This window comes from Melospiza melodia, chromosome 11 (assembly GCF_035770615.1).
Source record: "Melospiza melodia melodia isolate bMelMel2 chromosome 11, bMelMel2.pri, whole genome shotgun sequence".
NCBI lineage: Eukaryota > Metazoa > Chordata > Aves > Passeriformes > Passerellidae > Melospiza > Melospiza melodia.
Window position 1 is genome coordinate 21,955,988 of NC_086204.1, and position 26,065 is coordinate 21,982,052.

The window sequence follows — 26,065 nt, forward strand, 5'->3', positions numbered from 1 at the left end:
TGCAGCGAGGGCGGCCGCAGGGCCGGGCTGAGGGGAACTGGAGAGGGGATTGCAGCGAGGGGGGCCGCAGGGCCGGGCTGAGGGGAACGGCAGGGCCTGGAGCGGGGATGGAGCCAGGGGGGCCGCAGGGCCGGGCTTAGGGCAATAGTAGGGCCGGCAGCGGGGATGTCAGCCGAGGGGGGCTGAGGGGAACTGTAGGGCCTGGAGCGGGCATGGCAGCCAGCGGGGCCGAGGGATATGGCGGGCATGAGGGTGAGAGGGGTTGTTGGCCCTGCTCTGGGTGTTTGGGTCAGGAGGGGCTGTGGGATGGTGGCCTGGGGCAGGGAATGCTGAGGTTGCAATGGATCAGATGTGGATGGATGCAGGGGGCAGTGCAGGGCCCGGCTGGGATGAGGCAGGGCTGGGTTTGGGGCTGTGGGGCCACAGGCAGGACGTGCGGGTCAGAGAGGGCCCGGCAGGACTGAGGGACTGGGGGTGTTGGGGTACACTGAGGAAGGTGCGCTCTGCATGGAGGACTTGAGGTGTGCCAGGAAAGGAGGAAACCTGCCAGGAAAAAAAGCTTCAAGTTCTGCCTGAGGCCGGGCACAACCTTGATGTTGTAAGATGCAAAGGTAACACCAAATTACTGCCACTCTGTCCTTCCATGAGTCCAAGGCCATCATTCCCTGGCACCTCACACTCGCTGTGAGGCTGAAGCAGAACCAGTGTGCCTTTTGATCTCAATCTGATGATTAAGCAGGACTCTGAATGTAAAGAACTGCTGAATTGCCAGACAGTTCCTAAATCACTGTTTTTTTTCTTGGCAGGAATAAAGCCCTGCCCTGACCCAGCCTTGTTTTGATTATTAGGTCCAGTGGACTGGGTGGCCACCCAGCACTGTTGACAGCAGAGCTTGAAGCCAACAACCAGAAGTTACATGTTGATGCTAGCACTGACAAATGATTCAGGCAAGTCATTTAACTTCCCTGTGTCTGCACGTTCCCATGTGTAAAATGTTCATAATAAAAACATTAACGTACATTTTCAGGGTACTTTGCAATGTTGGCTTAAATACTCCTATGTCAGCAAATGCTGTTATTACAGCAGCCAGAGACAGACAGCACTGTATCCTCTGAAGCCATGTCATCATTGTTTCAAAGTTATTTCTTTTTTTTCCCCCATTGATTCATAGGCAAGCCCTTTGTTTCACTAAAATCCTCATATCCAGAGGCTGGTGCTAGTATTTCTGAGTAGTGTGAGGGGGTTACTGCAGCATTACACCACCAGCATCTTAAACATAAATACAGAAACCTTAATTTACAATCAATTTTGGGATGTTTCAGACTGTAAAGTTCTTTTAACTAGATCTCTGTTGAGAACAGAGGAGCACTTTATGGGACTGTAAATTTCATGCAAACAGTCTCTGTGAAATACAGATTCCCCCTACACACGAGCTGTTCTCTCAATATGAATCATATGCCTTGCAAGTAATGTTTCACAAATATTCTGTAAATCACAGGAAAATGCTTGCGATAATGTGAAATATGACTTTCACTTGACTGTTTCAGCAGAGGCCCCTAACAGGCCATTCTCCTGTCAGCACTAACATTTGTTATGGTTAATAACATTTTCAATCACAACTATTTTGGGAAAATGGATTTATTTTAAACCTGCTTCCCTGCAAAGGAGGTCCTGAAAACACCCTGCCAAGGACACAGATGCCTTACAGAACACAGACCGTTAATTCCCAAATGAAATTCCATCTCATCCTAATTCTCAAGCACTGTTTCTCAGACAGCTTTTTGGAGACTTTACTTGTTTGTTTTTAGGCACTGAGATACATGTTCACATCTCAGTGGTCGTTTTCAGCCTGGTTCAGGTAAGAGGAGTATAAAGTTACTTTTGAGCAGGTATCTTGGGGATACTTTGGAACTGATTTGAAATTTTTATGCAGATACTAGGAGAAAGGGTTAAGAACTTTGTAAATGGGAAATTGGTAATCTTGATGATTTGTATTACATTGAAAGAAATGTCTTATTCTGAAACACAAATATTTATGTTATTTTAACTCTTTTTCTCCATAAACCACACTTAAATAAAACCTAAAATTGTGCTTTTGTTAGGTAGGAAGCCCAAGAAGTGCATTAGACAAGGTGTGAATTCCTTTCTTATCCTTAGGCATGTTGAGCCAGCTCGGTGGAGGACAAGGCACCTGTGTTAATGGCACCGTTTGTGACCTTATCCCTCAGATCCTGGTGTTTAACTGTGAGGCTCCTTGAGCCTGGTCAGTGTCCTCCAGCCAGAATCATGCACAGCTGTGGGACTGCCACACAAATGGAAGCTCAGTCTCTGGTATTCCATCTCCCTTACTAAGTGCACCTTCACATTTCTCAAACTGCACTAGGGGATATCATACTGAGCCAAAAGTGTGCCAAAGAAACTTGGAAAAATGTAGATTTCTTTATTTAACACCTGTGTGAAGAAATAGAAGGAACTGCAGACAAGGGATGTTTCTGGAACTTCTGTCTTCTTGCTTATAGCTCTTATCATTTTAGCTTTTTAGATTGTTTAAAAACATGCCAGGAAAATTAAATAGGGGGAAAAGGGAGCAAGTGTCTGTCATGCTGAAGGGTGCCGGAGCACTTTCCCAGTGCCAAGGCCAGGCACATGTTCCTGGGGTGGATGTCCACACGGCTGTCGCTCCAGCAGGTGAGTGAGGGCTGTGCTGCTGTGCTAACAGGCATTTATAGCCCCCTTGACCCTGTCACTCCCCATAAATCCATACCTATTTCTGCTCTCATTTCACTCTATTTATTCCCTGGCAGGTCAGATATGAGACACAGTGTTCATATCATGAGGCTAGTGAGAAACAGGGCTGGGGTAATGGGTAACATCAAAATTACTTTATTAGCAGAGCAGAGAAAAGAACTGTGGTGAAACCACCTGCCCAGGAAAATAATCTCAAGTCTGTCACAGATTCATTGTGCAGCTTCAGACATACCAGGAACTCTCTTTTTGCTAGTTTTCCTATCTATGAAATGAGTATAAGATAAATGAGATTAAATAGTTACTAATTGCTTTCATATTATTTGACAGAGATTTAAAATGTGATTCTAGTGATAATTCATTTGTACAGTCTTTCTTCACAGACCTTTTTACACTTCTTTCTCATTTTTCTCTCGGCAGAAGAGATCATGGGATCTGTCAAACAGCAGGAAGCCATTAGCCATCATGGTTTTCCTGCAGGAATGGGATAGTGCCCACAAAGTTGCTCAAACAACTGGTGCATCCTCAACAGCTTCATTAAAACAAGGCAGGACCAGAGCTGGAGCTGGAGTTCCCAGAGAGCCAGATTGTTTCTGGCTCACCTAACAGTGTGGCTCAGGATGCTGCATCCATTTCCTTGGACAGCTGGAGGTGCTGTGGTAGTGAGATAGAGAGGATGGGCAAGGTCTCTACTGAAAAGTTGTTTAAAGAATAAGCTTTTGTACAGAGACATCCACATCCAGCCACATTCTGCAAGCTTAAAAAACACCCTGGTTATCAAAAGATGGAACTGAAGGGAAAGCCATGTAACCCATCTCTCAGGAACCCAGAATCAGTGTTTTTCTCACATTTGGGTGAGTGTGCTGCCTCTGCCTGCCTGCAAGGGGATGGTCCATGCTCTTGTGCAGAGACAGTATCCAGTTCAGACCTCTACCCACTGCAGTGAGACGGGAGGTGATGGCTGCCAGGACATGGCATGCTGGCAGAGGAAGATGGGCTCCAAGGCAAGTGACATTTCTGGCTGACGTTTCTGGCCTTATTCCCCTTATTCTTGCAGCCTTGAAGCCACAGATACCTTACTGAATTTCTGGAGATCAGAGGTGTCTTGATTCCTCTGGAAATACTGAGGCTGAACCACCTGAAAGAAGAGGACAAAAGAGGGTTTATAAAGCTGCTGTTGCTCACTGGAGACACTGGCAGGGAGTATGAGGAGCTCATTTGTGAAAGCTGTGGCACACAGCATGTCCATTTGTGCTTTGTCCTCATCCAGGCAAGGATGTTCTCCCTGACCTCTGGCCCCTGGGGCTGCTTGCTGCACTGAGCCATTCCCTTCCCTCTGCCTGCTGATGGCATCTCTTTCTCAGCACAAGGGTGTAAGCCCAGACCAAGTTCTTAAACGCCTCCAACACAGCAGAAGGTCAAAAAGATGCGCAGGTTCTGCTGGACTCTTTGGGCCACAGCAACCCCAAGTACCAGAGCCAAGATTCGCAAGGCCTCAAAGCTGTGCTGTTGTGTACCTGCCCCCAAGCCCAGCACGGGGCTCAGGCAGGTGAGGAGTGGGCCTTGCTGGGGGCAACGGGCAGTGTTACCACCTGTGTCCATCCCTGCTCAGGCAGGAGCTGTGCCTGTCTCCTTGGCATTCTGGCTGCACTGGGTAGCCCTACTGCCTGGAAGAGAAGTCTGGAGAACTGTGAAGACTGTCCCTGTCACTATGCCCTTTCACCCCAGGATAGGATGGGAGATGTGCCCGGTCTGTTCATGGAGCCCGTGCTGGGTGTGCTTTGCTCAGTACACCCGGAGGTCCAGTACAAAGGTAAGATCTGCCTACCCACCCTGGGCGCTGTGGGGTAGCCTGGCAAGCGTGCCGGGGGCGAAGGGGAGGCACAGGAAGTCCCCGTCGAGCGTCCCCGGGGCCCCGATCCGCCCTAGCTGCGACCGACACGGGGCTGGGCGGGGCGGGGCGCCTTATTACTATTCGGGATAATTTGCATACCCAGGGTGCACCGCGCGGGGGTGCCGCACACACGGTGCCGTTCGGGCCGCCGCTCCCCGGTACCGCTGCTCCGGTGCCAGGCTGAGCTCTGAGCGCTGCCGGGAGAACGGGACGAGGCAGCAGAGGGTCGAACCTGGGGGCAGTCGGTGTCGCTGTATCTGTGAGGGACAGCCGGGACTGGGTACCTGCCGAGGGCCCCACTACGAGCATACTCTGGTTTCTCTTCAGATCGTATAAATCTTTCGCCTTTTACTAAAGATTTCCGTGGAGAGGAACAGGCACGAGTGTCGAGAAATTTTTTGAGGCTCCATTTCGGTGGAGCTATCCCTATTCTGGTTAAAGATAGAGCAAACCACAATTTTTTATAAAGCTGCTGGGTTTCGGGCCTAACGTACAATCTGCTCTGGTCCCGCTCTCGGCAGCACGGACCCTGCGTTCACGGTTCCATCCACACCGCCGCTACCCCCGCCCGGTTGGCCGCCTCACTGCCCGTGTCGGGTCAAAAGATGGCCGTGACGGAGCGGGGATCGGGAGCCCCTCCTCCTGGCCCGGGCGGTGCAGCAGAGCAGCTGCGTGCCCGCGGTTCGGACTCCGGGAGAAGCGAGAGCCGGGGACTTGCCCGGCAGTCCTGGGCACTCCTGCCCTCTCAGAAGAACAGGGGTAGTGTTGGCGCCCGCTCGGAGCTCAGCACCTTCCGTGGGATCCCTACCGCAAGCACCCCTCTCTGTCTAGCTCTGATCCGTGGCGGCGGCGTATGGTGGCCTTTCCCAGAGCCGACTTTTTGGGTCTGCGCGGCTTCTCCTTGCCGTGGCGACGATGCGACCAGACCCGAGCGCCGCGGGGTCCTTATCCGCTCCCGGCTCGCTTTGTCCCCAGCTGCCCCTCTTCGCTCCCCCCCGCCCCGGCAGCAGGGCAGGAAGCACCGGGCTTGGTGTGATCAGCATCCCCGGGCTGCAGGGCGGGCGGCTCCGGGCCGGCCCCGCCGAGCGCCGCCGCTCCGGGCTCGGGCCAGCCGGGCTGTGGTACCGGCCGGGGGCCGGTGCCGAGCCGGGTGAGGCGCCGGAGGGAGAGGGAAGCAGGGAAAGGAACTGAGAGAAGGTCGCCGTGTCTTGTGGGGCGGCAGCGGGGAGTGGGCATATGTGCAGGGTGCAGCATGGCTGTTCTCCAGTTTTCCTTCAGATCGTAGAAATCTTTCCCCTTTTACTAAAGATTTCAGTGGAGAGAAACGCGTACGAATCTTACGAATTTTTTTGTGGCTCCATTACGGTGGAGCTAACCATTTACGGTTAAAGAAAGAGCAAATGCTGAGCGTTCATTGGGGTGGGTTGTTGGTAATTAATTGCGGCAATGGGGAATATAAGCCAACCCTACGGTTCGAACCGTGGGGATAATGAATGTGCTGCGGCGCCGGTGTCAGCAACACCAACCCGCCCCTCCGCGCCGCCGGCTCCTCCCGCTCCTTCCGGCCGCGCCGTTCCGGGGCTGATTTGCATGCCCAGCGTGCCCAGGGTGCTCCGCGGCCCCGCCGCTGTCCGGGATTGCGGCCGCTGTCCCCCCCCGGGCTCTGGGGGCTGCCCGGCGTGTGCGGCTCTCGGGACCAGGCTGGGCGGGGATGCGGGGCCGGGACCCCCGGGCGGGCTGGCCTCGCCCTCACCTATGGGGGGTGCAGCAGACGGGGGCAATGTCGGAGATGCGTGTCCGGGCATACTCTGGTTTCTCTTCAGATCGTATAAATCTTTCGCCTTTTACTAAAGATTTCCGTGGAGAGGAACAAGCACGAGTGTCGAGTAATTTTTTGAGGCTCCATTTCGGTGGAGCTACATTTATTTCGGTTAAAAATAGAATTAATAATGCCGTTATTGAATTATGATTGCCTGTATTAGCCAGCGGACGCGGCTGATGTTCTGCGTCCGTCACCCTCGGGCTGGCAGAGGGGGTGCAGGATGCTGTCCCCTGCGGCGAGGGGTGCACAGCAAGGGCTGCCTGGGTCCAGGCTGGGGTTGCCTGCAGCACTAATGCCACCCTGCAGGCCTCCAGAGAACTGCTGAGGGCCGCTGCTGAGGATGGTGAACAGTTCCAGCTCAGCAGTTCCGGCCACAGTAGCCCAGACTGCCTGAGCTGCAGCCTGTACATTGATCATTATATGTAGCCACAGTGTTTCCTGAAAAATTACATCCATCCTCCTTTCATGCTAGCAGAGTAACTCCACCTCTAACATCTTAGACGTGTTTCAAAGCATCATTCTCTCCTTCCTGATGGTCCACATACACACACAGCCACACTTTGGCTGAGAGAGTATGTTTAACAGGCAGCTGCCACAAAAGTCATTGGGTGGGACACTGGAGCAGAATCCACAGGACCATAAAAAGAATCTTAGAGAAATGGCATCCCAATAACTGGGATATGTTCCTCACAGGAAAGATTCACCCATTCACCTCTGGCACTCCTCCCTGCTGAGTGTCCCAGCTCTGTCAAGTCTGCAGCCCTAAGCTGGTTGGAAATGGGTGTTTGGGAATGAGACAGAGTAGCTGCCTGCATGTATAAGTGCTCATACCCTCCCTACACCTGCCACTGGAACTGGCTTGAAATTTTATTTATAGGGAGATGTGAAATCTGACTAGCCTTGTGTACTGTCACCCTTGATGGCTGGGCCTGGAAGCAACATCTGTCCTACACAGGGCTGAAGGGTGCTGCATTGCTCACGGCCACTGTATTCCCCACACAGCTGGGAGCCACAGCCAGCAGTGAAACACCCTTTTATAACATCAACCACCCACTGGAAAACCTAGTGCCTATCATTGACTGCATAGTCCTCCATGAAATTCAGCTATTTGCACTAAAATTGCTTTATTCAGTGTGAATTTCCTGCAGTGTCCACAAGATAGTGCTGTTAGAACATCTTTTCTGCAAAAGCAAATGGCAGAAAATGCTTAGCAGGCACGGAGGCAAACCTGAGGAGTTTTCCAGTGACATCCTCTCACAAGTAAGGGTGGTGATGTTTGAGTCCTGGGGTTTTTTGGTGACACAAGAAGCTTGCCAGACTTTAATATACACCAGGAAGTTCCCACTGATCATTAAGCAGTTGGTTCTCAGCAAGCCCCAGTTTTAAATGATTGTCAAACCGTGCACAGCTGAACATTTCTTGTTTATTTTGGGACTCTGGTGTCTGTTGGTGCTACTAGGGCAGGACAGGAACACAGCATTTTCCATTAGGATTGCACCAAGAGGCACAGACTCAGGCCCTTGGGTGGCTCTTCCCCAATCCAGGGTAGGAGCTGCTGGCCTGCAGATCAGGTCTCTAACTCCAAAGGCAGATACAGGGAAAATAAGCAGTATTAGGGCCACAGAGGGAAGGAAGTGGGCAATACCTTGTTCCTTGCACAGGGAAAGGCTGGGTAATCCAAGAGTACTAACATCTGAAGTGGAACAGGATTGTCTTGCTTTTGTCCAGACTTAGTAGGGATAACAGCCCTTCTACTCTGGTTGTGCCATCTTAGTATGATGCAGGCAGAGTCACCTTTCACAGTTCAGAAACCCTCAGAGTGCTCAGCCCCACTCTGCTCCCAGAACCTAAACTATTGAGCACAAAACACCCAAGCAGTGGAGGAGGATCATACCTGGGTTGAAGTATCCCTTCTTTAAGTGCCTGTGACTAATGTTTGCTCACATCCTTCAAAGATCCATAACTCTTCTGCTATCTTTTCCAGGCCAGCCCTGAAACACTGCCCACAATTGATCCAGTCCAGGCTGAATAACTGGTCTCCAATATAGCTGGCATCTCCAGACACACAGCAAGGATGCAGTCCACAGATGGCAGGTGCAGAGCTGGGGGTGGCCTTGTCCCTTAAATTACAGCCTTGACTTTCAGGGGGAGAAGGTAGCTCCACGAAAAGAGGGAGTAATGGTAGAAGGGTTCCTTTGTGATCTGATGTTTGCACAGCTGCATCCTGTGTGGCTGAACCTAGAGCTCACACAACTGTTTTGTGCTTTTGAAGGTAAATGCTGAACTGAGCTGAATAAGTAGAAGAGCAGGCACTAGCCCATGCCCTACAACTGTTCCTCTCCTAACCTGCTCTTTCCCAGAGGAAGGGTCTGCAGGGAAGTCTGGACCCAGGCTGCACACAAGGGCCATGGCAGCAGACAGCTACACCTAAGCCACCTTCCCCCCTGTTAGGGGGTCCCAGCAGCATCTCAAAATTAAGAGACAAAATGTATTTTGAGTGATTTTTATGTAAACATTACAAGTATAAAGACTTTGAAAACAAACTTCATCCAAGAAATCAGCCTCCCTACCAACAACCAGCCAGTCTTTAGGAGCTGTTAAACTTTACCATAATTAGCAAGAAATATTTTTTATAGGACAGATAAGATAGTGAAATCCAAGAACATTTATTTATTCAACTTCTTAAAATACTGGTTTTTACAATCATATAGTCCATTTTATTTCCTTCTAGAAAAGCAAAACTTGTAACAGTTTTGCAATGTTTCAAGCACATCTGGAAAAGGTAATGTACTACACATGTGTAGTTCTCTTAGGGGAAACCACTGTCACCAGCAAAGGGCTAGCTATCTCTGCAGGCAGAGACTGCAGACTCTCAGGCCCCCTACCCAAGCCTTGCAGCGGGTGCATTTTAGCACTTTGCTGAGCACCCTGATACAGGCCATGAAGAAAAAGGCTGCTGTGTTCACTGCCTTTGGGCATGTGACCTGCAGACACCCTACCACATTTAAAACAGGAGTGATGCAAACCACTGACAAACATGCAAGACAAGACAAGTGCATGAAAGATTGCTTGTGAACCAGGTTTTGCTGTAATGATTAAGGCCTCTTCCAGCTAATCTGCTTGCTGGCTTGCTCCTCCAGTTGCATGGCAGTCCCCAGGGCATCCAGTGTTTCTGTAAAAAAAGGGAAGAGTAACAGGGTGACTGATCAGGAAGCTGAACTCTCCAGAACAGCTGTCAGTCTCAGCAGACCTCAGCTATGCAGGGCTGGGTGCTCAAACCCCCACAGCTATGCTGGTGTTACTTTCAGGTCTTTGGAAAAGCATTAGTGAGAGTGCTAGTCAGATACAGGCTCTAACATACCTCTGACACAAAGGAAATTTCTTGAGCTGTCCTCTATGAAGTAATTAGCTCTGCTCACAAAGGTCTCAAGATCATAATCTGGTTTCTCTGTGATTTCCAAGAGGCAGTCAAGTTCAGTAGTAATTTTCTGTATTTACAAGGATAACAGTGATGAGAAATGGACTTTCTAGAAATTCAATTAGTTTCTTCAAATCTGGCAGTCTAATCAACATAGCTGAACTTCTACAGACCAGGAGCCATCAGTGCTCATTAGCAGCAAGTAGAGGTTGCTATTTGGAGGGGAAAGGGAATTGGCAAAAGCACTGAAATGCCCAGTTTAACCAGCTAGGCCAGAAAATACAGGAAAAAGTTGGCAATGAGGAAGAAGTACCACCAGTAGTACAGCATCTTGCATTGGTACCTCCCCAGCAGCACTTGGCCCATACAAAGCAAGCTGCTATCAACATACAGAAGGTGGCCTGGGCTGGGTGTGCTGCTCCCCCATACCTGTCTCAGTTCTCTGAGCTGTTCTACAACCTTCTCCTCCCGTTCACTGATTTGAGTCATAACCTCTCGATAGTTGAACATGTGTGGAGAGAACTCTTCCTCCTCATCCTTGCAGAACTGTAAGAAACAGCCCAGGTAAGAACAGCAGGTTGTTCCCAGCTTTGAGTTCTGGTTAGCCCACTGCCCACACATACATTGAGTTGAAGACCTGAGCCTTCAGTACTGGTCTCAGCCTCCTCAGTCTCCATCTGACTCTGGGTTTCACTGCCTCCATCATGAGGGCTGAGCTCTTTCACTCTGCAACAAGAAGATTTGTCACTCAAATCCATCTTCCATCAGTTTCTTGGCTACAGCATCACAAAGCAGCTGCTGCAATCAATCAATCAGCACTCAGCAAGAATCAATCAGTTGCACTTTAAGAGTCACACAGTTATCATCCCCAGAACAGGCTTATATGGGCAGAAACTCCTGAATACCGTGGGAAGGAAAGCCAGGAGATGTTTGTGTTAAGGAAACTTTTCTGTCTGGCATCCATGAGCCACTCTGGCAGTCACACAGGCATCAGTTGAGCTGGGACCAAAATCCCTTCACGGCAGGTGGTACGTACCCCTTGTATGTGTGTGACTGTGCTACAGCAAATATACTATGGAGGTTACAGTCTTAGATTCTTAAGTATGTTAAGTATTTGTAAGTAAGTTAGGCCTGTGAGTGTTGTGCTTATAGTAAATTCAATAGAATCTTATGTTAATCTATTTAAATTAGGCTATGGATTAAGTGCAGTTAAAATCTTTAGGCCTAAACCGTTGGTCAAGTCCCAGGGCTATGTTTGACAAGGGGGTCACATAAACCTTGTAACTCAAGGGGAGGGTGTCCTTCAGTTCTTTCCATCTTTACTCTTTTTCTAACCTTACCCCTTTTTCCATTCCCCAGGCTTCCAGGTAGATAATTTTAAGTTGATTTTAATTTTAGATTGATTTTAGTCAATTTTCTCCTCTGTGTGCTTTAACCACCTAATCAGTAGTAGAGTGAACCTTGCCAACAAACTGTGTCTTTCATTTAATTTTGAAACTGCTTTTGCTGCTACCTTTGCCAGTGATTCTTTGAGTGAACTAAAACACTCATTCATGACACACATTCTTAGCATACCCTTACAGATGGGTCACAAAGTACTACAAACAGTAAAAGGCATAGAGATAACCATTCAGGACAGGGTAAACTCCCTACAAGAACCAGGGCAGTCTGAAGTCTAGCATGAGAGGAGATTCCTTTGAGGAAGAGACATTACTCATGGTTTTACATCATCTCTATTATGTCTCACATACAACACCCAGGCTGGTTTCATATGACAGCTCTAAGGTACTGTGCTCTTAACAACCATCCTCCAGGTTGCCAACACAAACAATACAAGAGAACTTGAGGTTCCAAAGGTCAGAGTAAAAGCAGCTAAACCACCTTTTACAATAAGATTATAATCCCCAGGTCAGAAAGGCCATTACCTGTCAGCATATCTCAGTGTGTTTAAGGTGTATTCACACGAACTCATGCCTGGAGAAATCATTGCTATCTGTAAACACAAAAGAAACCTTAGTGACTCCTACCTGACTTTTGCTCATTAATGGTCCTACACATCTCCCCACACAGCTGGGACATTTGCGGACAAAGAGCTGGAGTTGAGACAGCCAAGTCCATTTTTCTCTATGGATTCTGTAGGACATGCCAGCACCCCTGTATCCAACTTTCACTGTCTTTGTGTGCACCTGATGTACTTCACCATCCACAGAAAGCAAAGCCCTTTGAGACCACACCAAGCTCTCTTGCAGATTCACTGTATTAAAAAGACTTCCACAGCCCTGCTTCTACAAGAGTGGGCACAACTCACAAATTTATTGTCTTGCTCACCATGGGCAAGTTTCCATGAGTAAAATTTTGGGTTTTTTGTTTGTTTAACAAGATCTAAAGCTTTTTGATTAAAAAAAAAACTCTTGCTGTAGAGGAACATGCAGCTATTTGGGTTGAATTAGAAGCCAAGCATTGTGCTTGACACGTGCATACTCACCATGCAGGTCCTTGAGTTTGCTCCTATGAAAGAGTCCCTTAGCACCTGTGTCAGCTTGCTCTCCCGAAAAGGGGTGTGGGACTTGTTCTGCCCTAAAGCTCGGATGCACTCCTACAAAAAGACAGTATTGTGAATGCAGTGCTGCACCTCTCTTCAAACAGCTCTGCAAGATATCAACCACCAATTGCTGGTAAACCCAACAGGCTGAAGAATGGTCACATGTATTGCTCCAAGTTCTTCATAATCTTTAAAATATACTCCAGGTATCTGACTGTCACAGGACAGTAGGTATAGCCATCATATGTCACAAACCCCCTCACACTAATAAAGGTCATTGAATGAAGCTTGAAATAGCTGTACCAGTGTCTGGCCCGACAAGTCTGCACTACTTTCCTGGAAACCTTCTAAATGGAAGTATACTCTATTTTTAGGTTGCTCACATCCTAAACTAAGACTTTTTTGGTTTTTTCCTCATACTGGAATGAAACAGAACAGATAACCCCAGAGTTAGAATCCACATGTGGATTATCACTCTGGTCCAGGAGCTGTAGCTCACCTTCAAAGCCAGCAAGCTCTTATTGATTTCAGCACCTTCCATCCGTGTCTGCCGATCAGCATTAGATGTGTCTGCACCCCTTTCATTTCCTGCCAGATCCACCAAGGAAAATTTGCCAATCATTTGTCCTCTTCGTCGCAGGATGATTTGGAAGCAGGCGTGTGACCGGGAAGAGCTGGCATTTGCAAAAGTCTGCCCAGATGTCCTTCAGCAGAGATGCAAACAAGCCTTAGAAATGTGTAACAAAACAACAGGTCCTGACAGCACTAGATAAGACCTGTAGCCATTCAATTAACCTCCTAGGGTTTTCCCACACATTAATACTTTAAGTTTGTGTGAACTATAGAATTGTTTCTGATATAAGAGCACAGAACTACTTGTGAAAAACACCAACCTGCACCCTGGTTATAGAAATTTAAGGCTATTTAGCTGCCTGGCTCAACTCAGCCAGCCTACATTGGAATGCCTTTCTGAGTGCTAAAGCCTCACATGCACTTGAGCTGGAAGTCACAGCTTCAGCACACCACATGTCATTTTCCTAATGCATCTGCCATTATACAGTAAGCTAAGCCAAGCTCCCCACTAAACAGCATTAGCTGTGCTAGCACATTACAATCATGGTAAATCCCTTTCTCCAGCCAAGCTGGCTCGGCACTTCACCTCTGCTGTGCAGCTGCACGTGCCCCATTACTGCAAGGCACAGAGTGACATCTTTTAATTTAAATCTCCCTGTGACCTTCTTTATCATTTATTCCCTGAGAATGCTGGCAGGTTCACTGTTCCACCGTCATTCCTGCTACTGGGGAAAAAGGAGGGAATAGCCTGAAATATAACAACAGTTCATGACTAAATTGCTAGCCAAAAAAGGCTGCACAGAATGCTGAATAAACTTTCAGGATGTGCATATTTGCCCATACAGTGCAGTACAGAAGCCAAGAAGCTCTCATTTGCCTACAAATATTTCCACAGCAGTGGCAACTTAACTGAAGCAGATAAGACTTGGAAATACAGATTTTAGCTCCCAATTAAAGATACTAGTATGATGGCAGAGCTGCCCCCACCATAGCCTTTCCTGCCAGGATGATGTGCCAAGCCTACAGCTGTCCCTTGGCACCTGCTTTCAAGGATTCTTTAGACAGGATTCCTGAACAACATGCAGTATTTTTGTTGCCATTAGAATAGCTTATCTGGCCTGCAGTTAAGCCAAACCATTTTTGCAATTATGCTTCATACCAGCTGCTGTTCCTTGATCTTACAAGCCCACAGGGAGCTACTTGTATTCCTGTGGACGAGCTGATACTAGAAAGCACCAAGGCAGCCATCTCCTCATGTGAATGGTTTCTCTTATTGGAGTTCCATGAGGATACATGAACAAGGGTTTCCGACACTTCCTATGGGAGGCAGGCTGAACCCAGCCCTTCCACTCCTTTGTTGTGTAACCACTCCCTGGTATTCATGCAGAGACTGCTCAGTGCCTTTACTGGGAACAACCTTCTGTTTACATGTCAAAGCACCAGCTACATGCATCATATAGGCTTTTCTAAACATGGAGATGCAACAGGACATGACTCCTCTTTTATAGATTTTAAGTCACCACACCTGCAAGCACTGCCCATCGAGATCATTTTGATGACATCCTCAGCACAGCTAACTGGGTTTTCTTGGAGACCAACAACCTGGACCTGTTGCTTGCCATCCTCCAGGACTCGAAGTTTGGCCTTCTTATTCAACAGGTCAAACACCTATATTTGGGCAAAAAGATTGAGGCAAATCTGAACAAGGACTCCTTGTCAGTATTTTTCCCTGTCTTTGTATAAAGTTATATAGAAACAGCATCTTTAACATACACTTAAAATTCAAACCAAAACACACCCAATATAAACATAATACATAGAACTATAGAAGGTATGAAGTCTGACTCAGCTACTTATTAAATAGTCAACCAAAGAAATTGGGTCAAGATTTAAAAATAAAAACAGGTCTTACTTTTCCGTTGTATATTTCAAAGAAAGTCACATAGACTTCCAGATTCTGATTCCTGTACCTGGGCTGGTTTAGGAGGAGGAAGACATCTTGTGCTAGTGAGGAAAGACACAAGTTTAGTTAATTGGCTTAAAACATATTCTAGTTGCTACTTGATCTACTGTCAAACACTGCACAGCTATAAGGCAGTGTCTAGCACTGAATGACAGTCATCCAAACAAATGCTAACAATCAGTGCTGTGCTACCATCTGGAGAACAGATTGAGCAGCATCTTTACCCAGGGACTGAAAGCAGGGAAATACAGGAGTTTCAACTGCTAATGCCACCCACAGATAACAATCCTTACTGCTCTGAGGGAACACTGGGATCCTCTATTGTTTTGACACGCCTGAAAAAGTCACATGTTTGTGTTTCAAGTACATCTTGCAGAAAGTTTAGAAAACATGCCTCCCTGAACATCTGCATTGCTGAAGTTTGGAGACAATATACCAGCTAAGTTGACCCTGTGGCTGGATCTAGTGCAGCTTTTCACAATTAGGCTCCAGATTTTGAAGCTGAGCTGAAAAGCAAAGACTCCTTCAGGGCCAGTCATAACTATTTTTCAGAGATCAGCCAACCAGTTCCTGGTTCAGCTGCCTTGCTGCTAAGTTCACATTGTGTCTTTCTAAAGGGAAGGTAAAGGTCAGGTTTTGTGGTACTTTCTAGACATTATCAAGGAGGGGCTTCTAAGCGTCTGTTTTCTGAAATAATTTTGGACATGCTAGGTTTGGTTTTTTTTTTGTTTTGGTTTTTTTTTTGCATTTAAGGTTTATGGAAAGAAACACAATACATACATCCTTTTGCCTAACAAGTTTTACATCACAAATTTATAGAGTTGTGTTGTACTCAGATATGTCTGAGACAAAAGCAAAGCAGAAGAATCAAAATTAAATGGTTCTGCCCAGCAAATGCCTAATTAGTAAACTTATCAGAAACAAGTAGCTTCTGGTGAGTTCAGTATGGATGTAGACACTTACAGGCTAGAGGAAAATATTTTGTGAAATGAATGAAAAAATAATCATACCTCCTGCAAACACCAGTTCTTATTACTGAAAACACAAATACTTTATGTATCTTCTACTGTGCATTTTTAAAATAACCATGAAAAGCAGATCTTACCTAGTTAAGAAAAATAAGCATTAATCTGATTTTTGTACGTATAGAAGAATCAACTCACAGGCAAAAGCATATATGCCCTTTGCGGCATTCTGGCTTCTCCCAGAGAAGTCTCCACCCATAGTCTGTGAAGAGAACAGGCCAGGGGTCAGGCATGGCACCAACAAGTCAGCCTACCTGATCTTCATGCCAAAAACAGACTAGGAAGTTGCCATAGATAAGCCCCAATGCCAGCAAGATTACTGGAATGCAGTGCCAAATTAGTTTTCAGCTTTCCTATCAGTTCAAAAAGAAGATCTGGCCTACACAAAGCAGTGCACCTGCAAGGCTCTGGGGTGCAGAGTCAAAGCGGTTGTTCCTCCAAGGAAACTACTGTGACAGTGCAACCAAACAGCCTCTAGTCAGAATAGAAAGCTTCATTTGTTAGGATCTAGGTCAAAACATTTTTACAACTACTTGCAAAAGTTAACATGAAAATACAGATTTAGGGCAGACAATACCTTTAACTCCTTTGACCTAAGTATCTTTAATTACAAAAAATTTTTCAGTTAATGCTATCCTAGTGACTTGCTCTACCACTGTTATTTAAAACACAGCTCAATTCCATGACACAGTCTCAATCTAGCAGAGTTTAATGTGCAACACTCCAGTCTCTGTTGTCCCTGCACTAGTTTTGCCCTAGGACTGGGAAGAGAAAGTAACTTCACCTGTGATTTTAGTGCATCACAGCTGTATTCCTATAATGAGGCTCAGGTAAGCAGGTTTCTCTGCCCTTTCCAGTGCAATGAAGGCAGCCTGTGTTCAAACTTGTATAAAGCTCCACCTTTTTGTCTGGATTACTGGAAAAGATCTACAGCTCACTACATGGCACTAAAGATAGGAGGTCCTAACTAAAACTTGCCTCTATCACTGAACAACAGCAATGACTGTCTGATTACTCAAAGCAGTGCATTAGCCCTTTGCAGATCACTGTGGTTTGAGGTAAATGCTTCTTGCAGAGCAGGACAGCACATTTGACTCCACCATCATGCTGTGAGGATTCTTCTCCATAGTTCCCAGAAGAAGAAAGTTAAAGACAACACAGCTGTTGAAAGTTTAGAGCAAGCGTTCTCTTTTGAGACAAAAGAATTTTCACAACTCCTAAAGCTGCAATGTTAGAGTGGAAGGGTGGTTAGAAAGCAAATACATTAACTCACCCACTTCACAAACAAAACCAGATCACTTAAATATTTATGTGCATCATGAGGCTTATTTTTATATAATTGCTGAATTCTTTGGAATGCCTCCAAGCTCAAAACACAGGAGAGACTGGCCTATGTCTCAGATGTAGGCTAATAGCCCCTCTATTAGGACAGGAGTTAAACAGCAACAGGCATTTGAGGCAAGGAATAGCCAACTGACCTATCAGTACATCCTAAATCTTTTAAAGTCAGCTTTTCTTTTTTCTAAAGAGAAAAAAAATCTTTTTATATTCCTTATTCTTTTTTTCTAAAAAGAGTTTTTCTAAATCTTTTGAAAAGCCAGTACAATTTTCCACACAATCTCAAAGGAAATCTACTAGTACATAAACTACAGAAAAAGAGTTAACATCTTACAAAGTATTAGCTTTAAGACAATAAAACCAAAATCCAAAATTCTTACACAATCCTACTCATGCTCAAGCATCAGGAAGGTTTGAAATACTTTATCAAAGCTAGAAAATTGGAGACCTTGGAGAAAAACTTACATGCGTCTTGCCACTGCCTGTCTGGCCATATGCAAAGCATGTCGCCTTCCCACCCTCAAAGATGGTCTCTACAAGAGGTCTAGCAGTGAATCTGAATATTCAAAAAAAAAAAAATAGTTACAGCAAATATTTCATACACTGCTTCATCAGCATCAGTTTTCACAAGAAACAAAACAAAAAATAAGCAATTCCTTAGGCAATCAGTAAGGCTATGCTAAAAATAAGCCTTAGACTTTTCAGTCCTTCAGCTTCCTCCAAAAAGGATTCTAATACTTATTTCAAGTAAGTTTCTTAAGCTTAGATGCCATCTGGCCATAGCTCCATCCTTTTATCTGAAAGTCATTTCCAGCAAGCATTACCTGTACACCACTTCATTCGAAGCAGTTTCATCAAATGAAAAGTCAAATCTAAATGTTTGGGTTTCAAGGTATTTTGTTAGGTCCACTTTCTGCTTTGGCTCATGCACCATCAGGACACACTTGCTCGGAACAGTAACCACATCACATTCCTTTTTCAGAAGTTCTGTTGACAGAAAAGACCCTCAGTTTTAACAAAAACACTTTGAACAAAGTCAGACTGTTCAAGACAGAGCTGTTTGGTCAGTACACTCACCTTGCTTATTGAGAGGGCGCTTTCTCACACAGACACAAATCCTGTGCTCTTCTATCTAAAAGAAAAGTAAGAAAATAGTAAGTATTTCCCAATTACACTTGCTCTATTACAGAGAGATCCAGTGCTCCCTCACATCCATTTTTCTTTATGCTGACCAGAGTTGCTTCTGAGCTGACCCACTCATGCAGGGATGTCAGTCTTAAAGTGCATTCAGTGCAAAAGCAACACTACAAATATTTTACCTTTATGCAGCATTCTCCAACATGTAAGATAGAAATGCTTTCCAGCAAAATATATGATATCAAAACTGCAGCTATGGTCAAGTAATTATTCAGGCAAATTAAGACTTTCATTTACCCCAGAGGTTTTTGGTAACCTGGAGTTCTTTATTGATGCAGCGAGTTATTTGTGCAGCACAGCTACATATCAGATGAGATGGGAAGTGCATATGCCATTGGGTGAGACAGAAAGGAAAGGCAACAAGCTCCTCTCCTGTCACACACAGCAATAGGTACACAGGGTTTTTTAATGGCTGAGGGTACTGACCAAGCCAGGGTTCTCTAGTTTTCAACCTCTACTTTTGCTCCTCCACTTTTTGACATATTTAAAAATCAATTAGCATGTTCTGTAATAGGTCAACAGACCATTTTAAATTGTACCTATTCCTACAATGATGGCTGTGCAACTGATGGTCACACATCATTTGCATGATAATTGTTGAACCACAGACTCTTCACTAGTGACAAAGTAAAACAAGACAGCTTAGCCCTAAATAGGGAAGGCAAGTGACCTTACAGATAACCCCAACTTCCTCAATATGCTCAGAGGATTTCCAAGGTGCAGCGATGCACCAACTGCTTGATGCCAACATTTTCAGTACAAAATAGAGAAGTCTGTCCCCAGGCTGCAGTTAGTAGCCTCAGTATTTACTTACTGGATCACTTATAGATATTGGCTGGCAGTTTAAAGTTGCTCTGAATGACTGGATCATACGTGCAAACTCCCAGTTTGGATAGCTGCTGTCAAACTCCTGCATGGAAAACCATGGATGTGAATGCAATTGATCTGTTACAGCAAAAAAAGGCCACAGAGACTATTAAACAAACAGGTGTATGCAATTCAAAGCATTTTACAAGATTCATAACTTCCTAAAAATCAGAATCAATCCATCCTTATGTAAAGCTTTCTAAGAACAAAGCCTGTCCAAAATATGTTTTGGTTTAAACTCCTGTAGTCCAGGATCCTATAGAATTTCCCCTTACAGGTGTATTGTAGAGTACTCCACCTGTGCTCGTTTTATCCTGATTTCACTATTTTGAGCTCTCTTTTCTTCTCTCTTGGTTCTCATTTTCTCCATCTCTTTCACAATGTTAGATCTTCTTCGAACTAGATAAAATGAAAACAGTTCCTTGGGTTAAAATTTCATACTAGGTTTTAAGCATAAAACAAATATTTCAACTTTTCCAGGTTGCTGACAGACTAGCTCATGCAGGAAACAATCATCTTCAGAAGGATGGCCATTAATTTTGCAGCACTTCCTTCCCAAATCGGATCTAACTATCACAGAAACTACCTTGGAAGTCACGCTACCACCCTAAAGCAAAGGCAGCATTTCTGAGGCAATACCACTATAACAGAATTGCACATCTGTAATAAAAAGTGATCAAGATACTCTGTCCTGCTGCCAAAGTCACCTTTTCAAAGCTTTAGTCTGAGTACACAAAGCAGCAATCACAGTGATTCACTGCTGACTGATGAATCAGTCTTTACCCACTGCTCCCAGGTACCTGGGCTCACTGAACAGTTTGTTCTAGCAGCAGACAGATGATTCTCTGGATTTCCATTTACATTTTCCAGGGAAGCTTCTGGAACACAACTCAGCCCAGTAGGCCTGGTTCGGCCAGCTGCAGAAAGAAGCAAAGAAGCCAAAGACCAAAACCAATTTTTAGATTGCAGAGATCAAGAATAATTTTGTCATTTGTAAAGCCTCATAGACCACAGGCATTTCTCAACTTCTGCAGCAGGAGAGTGAACTATCTAAAACCTGTGGTAAATGTGCAAGTAAACTTTTAAATCCTTTGCCAAAAAACATTTCACACAATGCTACAACTCAAGGCCAAGCCAACTAGACAAGAATTTACTATCAAGCCTCTGATTTCAGTGTTTTTGTATAACTTAACATGCAAGGCATGCCTTCAGCTATTTTTAGGGTAGCCTAATAAAATAAATAAATACAACTTTGTAATTCAAGGAGGCTCAAGTTCTTGCTTTACTCAGCCAGTATAGGTAAAACTACTACCAATACGGTTACAGTGTGTGTTGTCAGCAGTGTTTAGGCACTTCTCTTCCCACTCTAGCACCATGAATACCTTTTTATGTCATTAAGCAGATAGCACATCCACCCAATTTGCCCAACCACAGCTCTCTGGCTAAGAAAGTACATAATTATGCACAACATTGTTTCCAAACTCCTTTGGAAAACACTTCAGGCAGGAGCCCTAGATATTTGCATAGGGGCAAACCTCTAGGTCTCATTTTATCTATGAAAAAGTTCGGGTTGCTCTCCCACTGAGATTTGCAGTTTGAATAATTAAATGCACTCAAAAGTGAAAATTGTTTCACAATAAGAATTCACTGAACTGTGTCTCCACTTACCAGCCAAATATTTTCTGGTTTGCACAGAAGTGGAGGGATCTACTGCCATTTCATCTTCCTGGAAGCCACACTGGGGTTCTGTGAGAGCAGACATCCTGGAACGGCCACGCACAGCTTTGGAAACAGGAATCCAGGGACACTCAGACACTTGCAATTAATCAGTTGTTCACAAAGTACAGAGCAGTGGAGAAGAAGGTGTGGTTAAAAGGATCTTTCTCATTAGCAAAGTGCACAAAGCAATGCGTGTGGGTGAAAAGTGGTCAATTAACCCACCACTACAGAAAAGCAAACAGTTCATTTCAGATTTGCAGTTCCAGGGAATTTCTTTCAGATCCCACTAAGGATTCACATAAGGATATGGCAGTTCCAGCACCCTAACAATACCTAGGAAGGAGGAAGTTTTAAGTCAGAAAACCACTAAATGCTCTGAAGCTTCACACTTGCAGGGCTGCATGCATTAACTCTTTGATAGTGACATGGGCACAGCAGCCTGGCAACTGGCCACGGGCAGCACTGTGCCCACCCACACACAGGCTGTGTGGTGCACAGTAGGCTGAGAGCTCCACGGCACTACATTCAGCTAAAAAACACTGTATAACTACAACAGCAAATCTTTGAAAAAGGTCCCTTTGTAGGCAGTCTCCATTTTCACATGCCAAGGTATTTCTTTCACTGAGATCAAGTCCTTTACAAAGCTTCCTAGGACAAGGATTGGAATGTTTACCTCAATAGTTTAAAAAAAAAGCAAATCTGATATGAAAAAGAAAGTGTGATATGCAAGCTAGAACTCCCTTCACCTCTTGTGACCAGCAATTATTAGAATTTATCCAGAATGAATGACTTATTTCAAAGGATACCAGATCTGTTGGAGACCAAGGGTTCTTTTCAACTCTGAATCAAATTTCTTAAAACCATACACAAAATACATTGTTCCCATTAACTCTTTACCTTGAATCTTCTGCTCATTTGCAGAGACATTAAATGTGACTTCTGCAATTTTAGAAACAAAAAGCATCATTTTCATTATACTCAGAAAGGGCATTTTATTCCATTCTCTCTTGTCCCACATGCCCAGGCCTGATCTCATCTCACACTCAACAGCACTGTTTCTATAAATGCTGGTGCTCCTGGACAGGCAGATTAACTGGAGGATTCACTCCATCTAAATGGGTTTGATTCAAGTGATTCTTGTATGTGAGGATATTCAGCATCCTCAAAAATTCCTATTGATTCATGGGACTGAGGCAGTATCATTCCTTAATTAACTCTGAAAGCACTGCTTCTGCTTCTCTCCTTTCCTGGATAAGAGAGAGACCGACATCTGCTGATCTTCCTTAATTTCTTTAGTCTAAGAACATGAGAGAAGCTGATGTTAGCTTTCTAAATGGTGCAGTGCAGAGTTTGCAACAGGACAGACACTCTGACACTCCTGGGCCTTAGCTAGTTTTAACAACAGAAATTATTTGATGAATACTGTAAACACTGTTGCTCTAAGCTCTGAGCAGTGACAAGACCGTGCCACAAGGACAGGCAAGAGATATTTCAGTTATGCAATTAGAGTCTATACCTCAGGAGAGCTGTGACCTCTGCAAGGACATGTTTCCATCAACCAGTGACTGGATTAACACACATTGTGTTTTCCAGCTGGCTATCCAGTTCTATTAACAGACCTATATATAGACAGTTATGACTTAACATCATTTTGCTTGTCAGTTCACAAAATTTACGGAGTTCTCTGAATTTGAGAAAGATCAGGAGCTGTACTGTACTCCAGTACAGAACAGCTTCTTACACATTAGGATTCTTGGATAACTTCTGCCTCTCTGATAGCAGGAAATTTGTGCTGTTGTCTTCTGGGACCAGCTTCTCTGTCTCACATTGCATGCAACAGAAGAGGCCAAACATACCCAGATGTTTTGTTTACAGCTCAACTGAATGGAGAAGCACAAGTTTTGGCTAACTATGCACTTTAAGAGAATCATTAAATCAGCAATCATTCAACCTCAGCATCATACAGTGTATTACAAATAGACCTGTAATGCTGCCATTTGCAATTTAAAAAGCCTAAAGAGTCAGCTGATAAAGCTAAGAGAAGGTAGAAAATAGGCATTTTCTAACTCCTGACACCTCAGGAAGAACAATTTGTTAGCAATGCCACAGTGACATCTCTATCTACCCTTCTGGCTTTGCCCAACACATTGTACTGACATACAATCAGGGAGCTGGGCACACCAGCTGGCACTTTGGCTGCCTGCTCTGAAAAGTCTCCAAGCATAAAGCTCTACTTATTGTCCAGGGAGGCTGCTTAGTGAGGAGACATACATTTGTCACCACTATTTCTTCCTTATCCTTTCAACTCTCATTCTGACACTTTTAATCTTAATAATTGGCACTTAACTTCTGTTGTTTGTGGCATTTTCAAAGCTCCATGCAGAGCTTTCAAACTCACTGCAACAGCAACTGCCTAGTGACATTTAAAGCAGGGAATAACTACAGGAATACTGCAGGAGAGAAGAACACATCAACAAAGCTCATAGGAGCAGGACAGCAACCTGTTAGGAGAGTTCCTGCCCTCAGGAGTCCAAAACATTGGTATGAAACATTTGTTAGCACTGCCTCAAAGATGTACTAAAGTACAATATTATGGCTCCAGTGAAAGATCCACAAGGGCATAGCAGAGGAAAAAAAAAAAGGACATTTTCTCACCTTCTCGAGGAGCAGGAATTTTTGAGAGGGTTGTTCTACGCTTCTGTTTCTGAAAAACAAGGAATGCTGTAAGCAATTGGAGTAAACAGCAAATGCCTAGCATTGCTCTTCAGGGCAACATCAATATGACAAGAATTTCTGACCAAAGTCTAACTATGAGACAGAAAAGCAAGTTAGAGATCTCAAATTTTAAGACTGAGAGTATTATACAGAACAAGAACAATGCATTAGTACCTTAGAAAAAGCAAAACTACTTTAAAGCACTTACCTGTGAAGTTACGTTGTCTTGCACAGGAACATTCTCTTTCACATCAGCAGGAGGTAGTTCTAATAATTCAGGATTTATTGCAATGACATCACTAATATCAACCTGCAAGAGCAAAGGCAGGATTTCACATGGTAGAACACTGCTGCTTCCAGTTAGGGACTGGTATTTTTTCTAATCTGGACTTTCAGTGAAGGCAAACAAACTTGACCCACTGCCTGCCAAACATTACATTAAAATTGCTTGGAAGAGCAAAACAGTAGTTCCTATTCCATTTGAACAATCTGGTACATCTAAATACACCAGACAAAATGTGCTAGTTAAGCCATTTACCCTCATCTGCCAAACACCACACAGCTCTGCAGGTGCCATAGAGCACTTCTGAAGAGAAGGGCAAAGCCCATTTGGCATCTCCTGCTCTAATCTGCCACTGCTAATCTTAGTAAATCTCAGCAGCTCTGTAACTTCTGTGCTAGGAGAGCATTAAGTGTTTACTGTGTGATTGTGCTTACCGAAATAAACGTCAAAGAGCTGCTTAGACTCTGGGAAATGAAGGATTCAGCATTTAATCCATAACTTAATTCAGCTGTATCTTCACTTGCTACTGCAAACAATTGCACCTGGGACCAGCTATTCCTGACTGACCCCCATGTGAAATCCATTCTGCCTTTACCTCATCACATGCACAGCATATACACATAAGCACATAAGAAAATTGTTGTATTTTGAAGTATCTTTCTAAAGATTTAACATCTTAACACATAAATGCAGTTTAGCCATTATATCCAAATCTGTATTTTTTTCTATTTGAATGCAGCAGGCACATGCACAGAGTAAGACTTGGTTTCTAACAACCAGCCAATGGCAACTTTTAAGATTTTCACTGAAATCCAGAGTCTGCATGTTTCTAGAGAGACCAGAAGGACAAGTACCTTTGCTGAGTATCAGACTTGTTTAAGTGTCAGGAATTCAGCCATATAACCTTCAAATGCCCCAGACCCCCCTCTCTCCCATCCCATCTCACACTGGATTTATTTCATATTGGTGCAGAAATTCAGGAAATTAAACCCAGCACCTTATTAGTAACAGATTTTAAGGAGACCCTGAAGGCCATAATGTAAGACATGGAAAGCCAACAGAGCTGGAAAACTGGAATCTTGGGAGCATTGGGAGTCGACAGTGCGAGAGGCCCAACACCTCCTTGATCCCTCTGAAAGGCAAAGGGTACAGATTTGGCACTGCAGCTCTCACACTCTACCTTAGCACACCTAAAGCATTGCTTTCATTACGTATAAAAGAAGGAGGGCACGGAGCGAGCTGCTGCCCGCCCGCTCCGGACGAGCCTCGGGCTGCCCGGGCCCGGCGGCGTCGGAGCACCCGGGGAAGGAAGGGCCCGCTAGCAGCCCGCACTCACCTCCTTGCCTTTAGTGGCACCACTCTCACACCACTCCACGGTCACGCAGGAGTGCTCCACGTTCACCACCTTCACCGTGGCCTTGTGGATTAAGCCTGGAAAAAGCCAGCATTAAGCTCAAACCTGGCCGCCCCACGCCGCCGGGACTCCCGCGGGCGGCGGAGGCCGGGAGCCTGCAGACGCCCCATTCCCCGCTCCTCACCACTGCTCCGCTGGATGTTAATAACGACGCCGGGATAGACGTTGCGGCAGAGGCGGGAGTCCATGGCTCGGGGACAGGAACCGCGTCCCGCCCCAGCAGCGAGACACACGCACAGCAACCGCCGCCGGTTTAAACCCCGCGCGCCGCCGTGCCGCGCGGCCTGCCGGGAGTGGCCCTGGGACTACATCTCCCGGCAGGCCTGGCGGCGGGGCGCGGCTGTCGGGAGATGGAATTCCAGGGAGCGGACAGCGCCGCCGCGTCCGAGGAAGGGCGGGAGGCTGAGGGGAGCGGCCCTGCCGCGGGAGTGCGGCTTGGGGCGGGCGGAGGCGCCGCTCCTGGGGGGCTCGGCGCTGGTGGAGTATCGAGGTGCGGCTGAACACCCCGCCGAGATTAGGCAGACGTGACATTTTTTGACGTCTCAGGTGT

The 26,065-nt window shown here is 45.5% G+C and overlaps 2 protein-coding genes and 3 non-coding genes across 6 annotated transcripts; 4 read left to right on the forward strand and 1 right to left on the reverse strand.

Moving 5' to 3' along the window:
* Positions 1-3,173: 3,173 nt before the first annotated feature.
* On the forward strand, positions 3,174-4,596 carry ARMH1 (armadillo like helical domain containing 1). The gene is given in 5 exon segments (XM_063165122.1): positions 3,174-3,202; positions 3,204-3,261; positions 3,264-3,292; positions 3,817-3,988; positions 4,129-4,596. Coding segments are annotated over 5 exon segments (756 nt in total).
* A 350-nt stretch (positions 4,597-4,946) lies between these two features.
* LOC134423394 (U5 spliceosomal RNA) lies at positions 4,947-5,061 on the forward strand. The gene has a single exon (XR_010029104.1). It is a non-coding gene; the product is annotated as a U5 spliceosomal RNA (small nuclear RNA).
* Positions 5,062-5,897: 836 nt separating this feature from the next.
* On the forward strand, positions 5,898-6,012 carry LOC134423376 (U5 spliceosomal RNA). The gene has a single exon (XR_010029087.1). It is a non-coding gene; the product is annotated as a U5 spliceosomal RNA (small nuclear RNA).
* Positions 6,013-6,442: 430 nt separating this feature from the next.
* Positions 6,443-6,557, forward strand: LOC134423387 (U5 spliceosomal RNA). Its single transcript, XR_010029097.1, has one exon. It is a non-coding gene; the product is annotated as a U5 spliceosomal RNA (small nuclear RNA).
* Positions 6,558-9,116: 2,559 nt separating this feature from the next.
* Positions 9,117-25,724, reverse strand: KIF2C (kinesin family member 2C). Of its 2 annotated transcripts, XM_063165171.1 has the most exons (22): positions 25,640-25,724; positions 25,438-25,532; positions 24,027-24,128; positions 23,759-23,807; positions 22,001-22,042; positions 21,053-21,166; positions 20,185-20,301; positions 19,683-19,783; positions 19,332-19,427; positions 18,398-18,452; positions 18,145-18,307; positions 17,786-17,876; positions 16,121-16,184; positions 14,907-14,998; positions 14,520-14,662; positions 12,921-13,125; positions 12,365-12,475; positions 11,805-11,872; positions 10,503-10,605; positions 10,309-10,425; positions 9,823-9,949; positions 9,117-9,633 (listed from the first exon to the last, which is right to left on the reverse strand). In XM_063165171.1, the coding sequence occupies exons 1-22, from the start codon at positions 25,701-25,703 to the stop codon at positions 9,557-9,559; spliced, it is 2,196 nt and encodes a 731-aa protein (XP_063021241.1). In that variant the 5' UTR covers positions 25,704-25,724; the 3' UTR covers positions 9,117-9,556. The 2 variants fall into 2 exon arrangements, with proteins under 2 accessions (XP_063021241.1, XP_063021242.1); XM_063165172.1 differs by lacking the exon at positions 22,001-22,042.
* Positions 25,725-26,065: the final 341 nt, after the last annotated feature.